General features: G+C 63.9%; 1 protein-coding gene across 1 annotated transcript; it reads right to left on the bottom strand.

Moving 5' to 3' along the window:
• Positions 1–223: 223 nt before the first annotated feature.
• Positions 224–11544, bottom strand: KIF3C (kinesin family member 3C; the record flags this gene model as incomplete). The annotated part of the gene is made up of 8 exons (XM_082307294.1): positions 224–414; positions 1328–1503; positions 2880–2988; positions 3269–3385; positions 5607–5725; positions 5830–5952; positions 6053–6154; positions 10132–11544. The coding sequence occupies 8 exons, from the start codon at positions 11542–11544 to the stop codon at positions 321–323; spliced, it is 2253 nt and encodes a 750-aa protein (XP_082163420.1). The 3' UTR covers positions 224–320.

Genomic DNA, 11544 nt, shown 5'->3' with positions numbered 1-11544 from the left:
CCACTGCCAGCCTTGGATGTCCTCCAGTCTGAGCACGCCTCCTGATTCCGCGCATCAACCACTCCATAAATAAATACGTTAAATAAATAAAGTGACAGATCCAGATCGGGGCGGGGGGGCAGAAGGAAGGAGGGGGCAGCTCCCCTTGCCCCGGGGCTGTTCGTGAGCGTCTCACACAAACACACGCGCACACAAAGTAGCTGAAGACAAAGACGAACTGGGACCGGTGGGGATGCTGCCGGCTGGGGCCCCTTCCTTGGCCGTCGGCGGGGCACAGTCCTCGCTGCGAGGCGGTGCGGGGGACGAGGCGGTCCAGGACGTCACTCCTGAGCTGGCATCGTGGCGGCGCGCGGGGAGCTGGAGGTGAGGGAGACATGCGTGGTTGAGGACGGCAGTGACCGCGGCGTCTGGCACCTGGATGGGGAGACGAACAGAGAAAACCTGGTTGCCTTCTCCTTCCGTGGCCTCCCGCTCTCCCCCAAATCCAGCCATTTTCTCAGTCATTTGCTACGCAGGCAGCACCAAAGAACACCCAGTGTTGGGCAGGGCGATACCTTATGTCTTATCATCCGGGATATATGTGTATCGTCAAATCACAGAGTGGTTTGGGTGGGCAGGGACCTCCAAAGGCCACCCAGTCCCACCCCTGCCATGGGCAGGGACATCTTCACCCAGACCAGGGTGCTCAGAGCCCCGTCCAACCTGGCCTTGAATGTGGCCAGGGATGGGGCATCTCCCACCGCTCTGGGCAACCTGGGCCAGTGCCTCACCGCCCTCAGCACAAACAATTTCTCCCTTCTGTCCAGCCTGAATCTCCCCTCTTTCAGTTTAAAACCATTCCCCCGTGTCCTGTCGCCGCAGGCCCTGCTAAAAAGCCTGTCCCCCCCTTTCTTGTAGGCCCCCGTTAAGCACGGAGAGGCCGCAATCAGCTCTGCCCGCAGCCTCCTCCTCCCCAGGCTGAGCACCCCCAGCTCTCAGCCTTTCTCCACAGCAGAGCTGCTCCAGCCTCCGACCATTTTGGTGGCCTCCCCTGGCCCCGCTCCCACAGCTCCATGTCCTTCCCGTGCTGAGATGTATATGATGACATACAACATCATCACCCTGTTTTTAATACTTATCCAACAACTGTTACTGAAGCAACATCAGCCATATTTTAAAATCTGATCACACCCCAACAACTCATGGCCAGTTTCAACCCCAAAAGGAACGGGGGGCTTGCAGCTCCGCTGCAACTCCTCCGCCTGCCCCAAGGCCACGCGCTGCCCCGCACGGAGCATCCCGGCCGCACCGCAGCCCCCACGCGTCCCCCCCGCCTGCCGGCACTCACCAGGAGCGGGACTTCCTCACCCGGGAAGCCGCTGGCCGCTCCAGGAGGCTGTCCAGGTGCATCAGCCTCTCCAGGTGGAGAGCCCGGGGGTCCTGCTCTGCCGGGTCCCTGCTCCGCTCAAACTCGAAGATGGCCGGAGGGGAGAGGTCCAGCTCCAAGAACATGATGTTCTCAGCCTGCAGCAGGACAGGGCAAAGGGAAAACCAACACGAGGAGTCACCGCATGGCAAAACATGACACCAGCTCCAGCAAGTCCACACTGCCGAGAGAAGCTGACGGGCACGCCAGGGAGCAGGACCCTCCTCTGGCTGCCCCAGCCACAGGGCAACCTCCAAACTGGAGCCCAGGCTCCCAACTCTGCTCAGGCTCTTCTGGTCTTTCCTGGGGCCCAGTCCAGCAAGGCAAGGCTGAATGGCCCTGTCCTTTCAAATGGCAGGAGCTGCCAGAGCCAGTGAGCCAGCAGCTCAAGGACCACCTGAGAGCACAGCCACCGATCCTGCCAAGTGGAAGGATAAAGCTGGGAGCTTGAACTGACGTATCCCAAATCATCATGAGCTTGTTTACTCCGTCTTCTCTCCCACCACCCATCCAACGACCCACCACCCATCCATCCACCAATCCAACCACCCACCCATCCATCCACCCACCCATCCATCCACCCACCCACCCATCCAACCACCCATCTATCCAACCACTCATCTATACACCCATCCATCCATCCATCCACCCATCCATCCACCCATCCATCCATCCACCCATCCAACCACCCACCCATCCACCCACCCACCCATCCATCCATCCACCCATCCATCCACCTACCCAACCACCCATCCATCCATCCTCCCATCCATCCATCCATCCAACCACCCATCTATCCAACCACCCATCTATCCAACCACCCATCCAACCAGCCACCCATCCAACCACCCATCTATCCACTCATCCACCCATCCATCCATCCATCCACCCATCCAACCACCTATCCATCCATCCATCCAACCACCTATCCATCCATCCATCCATCCATCCATCCACCCACCCATCTATCCATCCATCCACCCACCCATCTATCCACCCACCCACCCACCCACCCACCCATCCATCCATCCACCCATCCAACCACCTATCCATCCATCCATCCATCCATCCATCCATCCACCCACCCACCCACCCACCCACCCATCCATCCATCCATCCAACCACCCATCCATCCACCCATCCGTCCATCCACCCACCCACCCATCCACCCATCCATCCATCCAACCACCCATCCATCCATCCACCCATCCACCCATCCATCCAACCACCCATCCATCCAACCACCCATCCATCCAACCACCCATCCACCCATCCATCCAACCACCCATCCATCCAACCACCCATCCATCCAACCACCCATCCACCCATCCACCCATCCATCCAACCACCCATCCACCCATCCACCCATCCATCCACCCACCCATCCATCCATCCATCCACCCACCCATCCCTCCCTCCCATTTATCCAATGACTTCTTGTCCCCCCGGCACGCACCAGTGCCCCCTCACCTACCCGGTACCGAGGATGAGATCCCATGGCCATGGCCACACGGGCATATTGGCTGATGGGTCTCTTGTACCCCACCGCAGAGGTAGGCCGCTTCTTCATTTGGCTGCTGTTTCTAAAAAATAAATTGAGAGCAACATTTATTGGAGAACATAAATTCCTACCAAAAATGCATCCAAACAGTGACGAACGGAGCTCGTCTACAGCGAGCGAAGGGTGGCCCTTCCTGGTGGGGCTTGGCTTGGAGAGGATTTCCACCTGTAGGCACCTGCAAGCACCCCGGGGTCCCTGCTGTCCCCCCCAGCCCGGGGGACATCCCTGCCCTGCAGGCAGAGGCTTCGTGCCCGCGGGTTGGCAGCGCTGGGGCAGAGCGTGGGTCGGGGCCGGGGACGTACCCTCCGGTGGGCACCAGCGGCTGGAACTTCCACTGGTCCTCCTCACCGTCGAAGTACAGGCGGTTCATGATCTTGTTCTTCTCCTCTGGTGGGATGAAGTTCTCGATGATCAAGTACCTGAGCGAGTGACCGGCCGAGAGAGAGACGGAGCGGGAGCAAGGGGGCGGGAAGGAGCAGGAGAGGAAGGAGTTAATGTGATAAGTGACAGAAAACAGGGCGGAAAGGGAGAGGAAAGGGATGTCAGGAAGAGAGGGAGACGCAGGGAAATGGGAAAACATCCAGAAGATGGAAACATGATGGAAATGGAGAGGTTGAAGCAACAGATCCGGCCGACAGAGAGGCGAGAGAGGCAGGAGAGGGAGGGCAGAGGAAGACGGTCATCAGAGAGGGCAAAGGCACTCGGGCAGGAACCCCGTCTCCTCTCCGAGCCCCCAGCTGCCCGGCCAGAAAATAAAGGAAAGCTCAATGACGCAAAATGGACCCCAAAGGGAATCTTTTTTCCCACATTTTTTTGGGGCAACTTGAGCAGCTGCAGAAAATTGTTTCGAGTCGATGAGTCGCTTCATTGAGCTGCCGGCTTTGGAAAAGTCTGAATCACGTTTGAAGGGAAAGGTAGCAAAATTTGAGACGAAATTTTGTTTCTGGTAAAAGTATAAATATTTTACCTTGAAAATCTTAAGGTACTTAAATATGTCTGGGTGCGGTTTTTTAAAGATCTGGAATAAGATTATTGCTTGAAGTGAAACCAAACCCACTAAAGGCGATGGACCAGCAGCTGCATCTCCTGCTGGGAGGCTCCCGGAGGGAAAACACTGCCTGGCTTTGCCGGCTGCCACCGTCGCGCCAGGAGCTCCGGTGGGGTTGGGGCTCCCCCCAGACCCCCCTGAAGCTGCTCTCCCTCCGAGGACCGCGCTGGGGCCGGAGCAGGTCTCCGGGCGCCCTTGGGGGACACGTACCACCAGCGACCGCCCTGCGTCCCGTAACGCAGCTGCAGCCCGCGCTGCTGCTGTGCTGTCCTTCCTATTTGTGTGCCTTCTGGTTTTGCACCTTTCTCAGCAACTTTTTACACTCTCGCGTGCAACTCACCCAGCTCAACAGGGTTAAGTATGTTTTACGCCTTCTGCCACCGCTGACGGGGTAGGAAGCGCTCAGTTGTCCGCATCAGCAGGCGTATCGCTCCCTCCAGCTGCACACCCCAGCGCTGCCCTGTGCACCCCAGCTCTGCTCTGCACACCCCAGCTTTGCTCTGTGCACCCCAGCTCTGCTCTGTGCACCCCAGTTCTGCTCTGTGCACCCCAATTCTGCCCTGTGCACCCCAGCTCTGCCCTGCACACCCCAGCTCTGCTCTGCACACCCCAGCTTTACTCTGCACACCCCAGCTCTGCTCTGCACACCCCAGCTTTGCTCTGCACACCCCAGCTCTGCTCTGCACACCCCAGCTTTACTCTGCACACCCCAGCTCTGCTCTGCACACCCCAGATTTGCTCTGTGCACCCCAGCTTTGCTCTGCACACTCCAGTTCTGCCCTGCACACCCCAGCTCTGCTCTGTGCACCCCAGCTCTGCCCTGCACACCCCAGCTCTGCTCTGCACACCCCAGCTTTACTCTGCACACCCCAGCTCTGCTCTGCACACCCCAGCTTTACTCTGCACACCCCAGCTCTGCTCTGCACACCCCAGATTTGCTCTGTGCACCCCAGCTTTGCTCTGCACACTCCAGTTCTGCCCTGCACACCCCAGCTCTGCTCTGCACACCCCAGCTTTACTCTGCACACCCCAGCTCTGCCCTGCGCACCCCAGCTCTGCTCTGCACACCCCAGATTTGCTCTGTGCACCCCAGCTTTGCTCTGCACACTCCAGTTCTGCTCTGCGCACCCCAGCTTTGCTCTGCACACCCCAGCTCTGCCCTGCACACCCCAGCTTTGCTCTGCACACTCCAGTTCTGCCCTGCACACCCCAGCTCTGCTCTGCACACCCCAGCTTTACTCTGCACACCCCAGCTCTGCCCTGCGCACCCCAGCTCTGCTCTGCACACCCCAGATTTGCTCTGTGCACCCCAGCTTTGCTCTGCACACTCCAGCTCTGCCCTGCACACCCCAGCTTTGCTCTGCACACCCCAGCTCTGCCCTGCACACCCCAGCTTTGCTCTGCACACCCCAGCTCTGCTCTGCACACCCCAGCTTTGCCCTGCGCACCCCAGCTCTGCTCTGCGCACTCCAGCCCTGCTCTGCACACCCCAGCTCCGCTCTGTGCACCCCAATTCTGCCCTGTGCACCCCAGTTCTGCCCTGCACACCCCGCACAGCTGCGCCCGGCCACGGTGGACGCACAGCCACCTACTTGAGCTTCAGCTCCCGCGTCTGCTCGTTCTGCGCCTCCTCCAGGTCCTGGCGCACGCGGATGTACTCGTCGTGCTGGTCCTGGATCTCCGCCTTCACGGCCTGCAGCTTGGCGTACAGCTGGGGGAGAGGAGCAGCCCCTCAGCCCCGCGGCTCGGGGGCCGCGCAAGCCCCGGGGCCCCGGCAGCCGGAGGGACGGTTGCCCCTGCCTGCCATGCTCTCACCTTCTTCAGCTTCTTGGTTTTGATCTCCACCTCCTGCTGCAGGGAGGTGTAAGTCTCCCGCAGCTCCATGGTCTCCTCGTCCCGCAGCAACATCTCCTGCTGCATCTCCCGCTCCCGGCGTTTCTGCGGCACAGGGGGAAATGCTCAGAGCCGGGAGGGGGAACCGGGCCCCCGGGCCGCCCCCGTCGCCCGCCTACGCCGGGTCAGGCTCCCGCGCCGTTACCTGCTCGGCTATCTCCTGCCGCTTCAGCTCCAGCATCTTCTGCTGCTCGTTGGTGTGGTCCACGATGGTCCTGCCGCCGATGAGCAGCTTGCTCTCCATCGCCTGGGGGGCAGAGTGGGGCGGGGGTCAGGGCACGGCCCCAGGGGGTTTGCTGCCAGGTGCCCAGCTGATGGGGAGGGGGCTGCGCACGGACACCACGAGCTTGGGGCTGGTTCAGCACCGCTGCCGGGCGCAGCGGCGGGGGCTGGAGCGGGGGTGCGAGCGATGGAGCCCCTCCGCAGGGATGTGGCACGGGGCCGCTGGCGCCGAGCCTGGGCTGTTTCGGGTCCCGCTTCCTTCCGCACAGCCGGGAGCCCGCGGGACGCCGCGGATGCACGGCGGCTGCCGGCAGCGGGGACCCACCCCGGCTGCATCTCCCCTTGCCTCCCTGGGGGAACGGGGCTCCCCTGTGCCACGGCTGCGCTCGCTCACACGCACCTATCGGTGCACGTGCGCACACCCACGTGTGCACACGCCACAGTCACACCCCCTGTGCACACACTCACACTCGTACACACGCACGTGTGCATGCACATTTCTACCGCAGGCCCGAGCATGCAGATGTTTATGCCCCCACACATGCACGCTCTCCTTTACCCCATGCATGCACATGCCTCTGTGCAGCCCTGTGCACACCCGTGAGTTCACTCGTGCACACTCATCAGCACACTCATGCACACGCATGCCTGCACGCCCATGCACACACGCATTAGCACACTCATGCGTGCCCACTCATGCACGCCCATGGGTGTGCACAGGCACAGGGGTGTGCACACATGAGCCGGCTGTGTGCACACATGCCAGATACACGTGCACACGCGTGCCGGTGTGTGTACAAGCACTGGGTGTCTGTGCACACCCGTGCATGAGGTGAGCACACTACACAGCAGGCGTATGCGCACCCGTGCAAGATGTGTGTGCACCCGTGCACGGGGTGCGTGCACACCCGTAGCCGTGTCACCGTGTCAGGGTGTCAGTGGGACAAAGCGGCTGGCGCCGGGGGTGGGCACCCTGTGACCCCGCGGCTGCGGCGCAGGGGCACGAGCAGGGATGGATCCAGACGTCCCCATGCCACCACGCCACCGCACACGGCTTTAAAAATTAATCTCCCAGACAGCGCCAGCGGCAGCACCGCCCGCCGCCGTCCCCGGGGCGTCCCCGCCAGCCGCCGACTGCCACCGTGCCGGCACGCGTCTGCCCTCACCCGCGGGCGTGCCTGCTTGGGGACCCTCTGCACCCCCTGAGTTGAGAGCCCCGAAAGCAAAGCTCCCTCCCTGCCCCTTACTGTGCCCGGACCCCCGGGACCCCCCCGCTGCCATAGCCAAGGCGCTGCCAGGCAGGAGGCCGTGATGCCGCGCCAAGAGGGGACGCTGGTGCTGGGGGGGCACACGTGGCATTCGTTGGAGCCGCCAGCGCCTGGCGCTGGGCAGGGCTCTCCCTGGGGTGCTGTGCCCCCTGGCCGTACCCCAGCACCGCCCTGGGCACGGAGGTGGGGGCTCAGGCAAGCTGCAGACCCCCGTTCACACTGACCGCCATCTGGGGCGATGCTCTGTTTCCCCTGTTTTCCCCTTCCTGGCCCGGCGCGGCAGCCGGGCTGGGGGCACCGGGGCTCTACGGGCCCCTCGCCCCTCACGCCTCCTCCTCCAAAGCCGCTTCTCAGCTGGTCCCAGTTGCACCCCGTGCTGGCCAGTGTCCCCCACGCCCTGCCGGGGCGCGCCCTGCCCCATCAGGACTGGGGGGGACCTGGGAGGGGACCAGGCGGGCACTGGGAAGATGCTCGGCCAGGGCATCGCGCTGCCACCCCTCCCCACGGGGTTCACCGCCGGCTGCTGCCTTTGCCGTGGGATTAAGGGGTTTCTTAGTGCTGCTGTCTTCTCCCTGCCAAGGCGTTTATTCCCTCTAACGAAGATGACTCCCAATCTTCTTTAGCGCGTGGGATAGATTGAGCGCTAAGCCTCTCATGGGAAATCATTTCCGGCACCCAAATAACTTCCCCGGCACTTTCTCACCCGCTGACCCCGGCCTCGGCACCCGGCAGAGCTGTTGGGCGAGGGGCCTGGAGCAGCTGCCCCCAGGGGCAGAGGCTCCCCCGCGGCCTAGGGCTGCGGCACGGCCCATCCGCCTGGGTGCCGTGGTGCACATCTGGGCGCCAAGGCGCACATCTGCCGGGGCAGGCTGGCCCCCGCCTCTCCGAGCTCGATGCTGCCCATGCGTCCCAGCCGGATGGTGGGGCCGGGCCCTGGCTGTGCCATGGCCATGAGCGTGATGGCATGGGGTCCAGCGTGTCACCCGCACGCGTGTGGGGCACCCCGTGTCCGCCCAGTCACTACGGCTGCCTTCGCCATAGTCACTACGGAGCCGTTAAACGTGTGAGCAGGACACAGGGCTCTTTTCACGCCGGTGCCTCCCTGCCTGGCCCCGCTGCGTGGCAGAGCTGCCCGCGGGCACCGGGAAGCCACCCAGTGCCCCCTGCACGTCCCCCCGGGCAGGTCCCTGGCAGTGCCCGGTGGGGTGAGCGTCGCGGCAGGCTCTGCCCCTCCATTGCTGGCACAGGGGGGGATTTTTGCCCCCTGGCGTGATACCTCGCTGGCGTGACTGTACCGTACCCCCGCGGCCGGAGGGTCCCGGCGTGCAGAGCGGCTCCAAAGGCCACCGAAGGGGATGCGGCGTCATCTCGCCTCTGGCCCTGCCTTGTTACTCAGCAGTTACAGGACCGGCGGTGGCCCCGAGCCAGCCCCGCTGCACCGTGCCGGACGAGGAGACCGTGCGGGACGGCTGCCAGCGACAACCTGCGCTCCACTGCGGCGGCCGGCGGTGGGCACCGGCTGTGAGTAGCCCACCTCCGTGCCGAGCATCCCGCTCTGCCGGGACACCCGTCATGGGACATCCGTCATGCCAGCCGGCGACCGGTGTCCCCGCCACAGCTCTGCCCTGGCAGCACGTCCCAGTGTGAGCCCATGGGTCTCTGTGCAGGCATCCAGGCACGGCCACGCGTCCCTGGGCATGACCGTGCATCCTTGGGCATGGCCGTGCGTCCCTGGACGCTGCCGTGCATCCCTGGGCATGGCCATGTGTCCCTGGGGCTGCGACAAACACGGCTCTGGCCATGGAGGAGGGTACGAGAGCATCCTCCTGCTCAGCCCCTGAATTCCCGGGCAGGGACGGACACCCGGGGCATGGCCCTGCCTGGAGGGCTCCGTGCTAGGTCACCAGCCTGGCCACCGCATCCGGGCCACCGCGGTGACGGAGGGGCTGTGCCGGAGCGTGACGCGGCGGGTCAGGGTGCGGGGGCTCCTTCCCCACTGCCATGTCCGTGGTCCCGGCCCCGCAGCAGCAGCGGGCAGGTGGGAGGGGGTCAGGACCCCCCAGCCTCACTGGGGACGGGAGCAGGGCTGGGGGGGGACAGTGGAGCAGCCCCGGACCCCCGGCACGGCCGCCTGGGGCTGGGGCTGCCGTGGCCCCTCTCGCACTCAGCCCCGCATCCCCACGCATCCCTGAGCCGGCAGCGCGCAACGCCTGGAGGGTGCCAGGAACGGGCGCCCACCCGCCCCGCCGCGGCTCGGGGGTGCCAGGAAGGATTTGAGGCGGGGAGGGGGGACGGGGGTCCCTGCAGAGCTGCCAGGCCCTGCCTGCGGGCGCACAGCCCTGCCCGTCCCTGCCGCCGCGTCCCCAGCCCCAGCCCTGGGCGTGTTCCCGGGGCCACCGGGGACGAATCCGCAGCATCGCTCCCCCACCCCGCCGCAAGATGCTTTGTTGTGCCGAGCGGGACGAGAGCTGAGCACAGCAAACTCGTGCCACCAGTGATCCACTCCCTCGGGGCCCTTCCCACCCTGCGCCCCAGGAGCTCCCACACAAGGTCCCCAGGCGGGTCCATATCGGAGGGCAACCCCAGCCCAACGCTACACAGGAGCACGGGGCTGCCCTTGGCCACCTTGCGTGGCCACCTTGCGCGGCCACCTTGCGCGGGCACCCCACGAGGGGCTGGAGGCAAAGCAGGCCTTCCCTCAGCACCGCTCGCAACGGCGCATGGCAACACGTACCTTGTACTTGGTGGCCAGCAGCTCCGTGGCCTCCTGCTCCTTCCGCAGATCCTCTATCATCTTCTCCTTCTCCTGCAGCAGCTTCTGCTTCTCCTCGCTCACCAGGCTGTGGTCATCCTGGATAGCGGCCTTCTCCTCTTCCAGCCTCTCCTTCTGCTCCTTCAAGTAATTCTCCATGTTCTTCTCCAGGCCATCCTCGTTGTCGTCCTCCCCTTCGTTCTCCGTGGCACTTTCTCCATCCACCGCTTTCTTCCTCCGGCTGCTCCTTCTCCTCTTCTTCCCCAACATGCCACGTTTCTCCAGCTGGGCTTTCAGCCGGACGATCTCCTCCTGAAACTCCCGCAGCAAGGTGTCCTTGGGGTCCTCGTTCACCCGGGGCTTGTTCTTGATGTTCTTGGCCCTGTTGGCGAACCTGAGGGTGGAGAGGCTCTCGTCGTAGCTGTGAGAGGCCGGGCCCAAGGTGGCCACCATGATTGTCTTGGCGTTGCCCCCGAGGGAGTCCTGCAGCAGGCGGGTCAGCTTGGAGTCCCGGTAGGGGATGTGCGTGCTCTTGCCGTCCACGAGGGCAGAGATGACATTGCCCAGGGCGGAGAGGGAGAGGTTGATCTTGGAGGCTTCCTTGGGGCGCTCTCCGTGGGCCCCCATTTTGCTCTGGCGCTCGCTGCCGGCCAGGTCCACCAGGTTGAGCTTGCCCACGCGGATGTGCTCCTCGCCGTCCGGCCCCGTCTCGCTGCACTCGATGGTGATGAGGAAGATGGCGTGGGAGCGGGAGCTGTGCTCGTTCATGTTGGTGCTGCCCACGGACCGCGTCTGGCTCCCCAGGTTCATCACGTGCTCGATCTCCTTGACGTTCTTGGTCACGAAGGAGGAGAGGTCCTTGATGTAGACCCCCGTCTCGGGGTTCTCCTTCAGCTCCAGCTTCTTGCTCTGGTCCTTGGCGAGGAGGTCCCTGATCTCCTCCTGGTAGATCTCCAGGTACGAGGCCCTCACCAGGTACTGCTGGTTCTGCGAGCGGGAGATGTGGGTGAAGATGTGCTCGAAGGACATGGGGATGATGCCCCGCTTCTCCGGCTCCGCCCAGGCCCCCTGCATGGTGTAGGTCTTGCCCGTCCCGGTCTGGCCGTAGGCGAAGATGGTGCCGTTGAAGCCCTGCAGCACGGAGTCGATCAGCGGCCGGACCGTCTCGTCGTAGAGGTCCGCCTGCTTGGAGCTGGCGTCGTAGACGGCGTCGAAGGTGAAGGTCTTGGGCAGCTCCCCCGGGGCGGCGCGGGGGTTTCGGATGCTCACCTGCCCCAGCTTCACGTCCAGCTCCAGGACGCGCTCGTAGCCCGCCGCCTCCTCCTTCCTGCTCATGGGCCGGCAGCGGGCCACCACCTTCAGCGCCTCGCAGCCGCTGCGGGGCTTCCCCGCCAT

This window comes from Platalea leucorodia (genome assembly GCF_965183815.1).
Source record: "Platalea leucorodia genome assembly, chromosome: 3".
In the NCBI taxonomy this organism is placed as follows: Eukaryota; Metazoa; Chordata; class Aves; order Pelecaniformes; family Threskiornithidae; genus Platalea; species Platalea leucorodia.
Note: the sequence above shows the minus strand (reverse complement) of the source record. Positions and strands in the feature narration are given on the sequence as shown.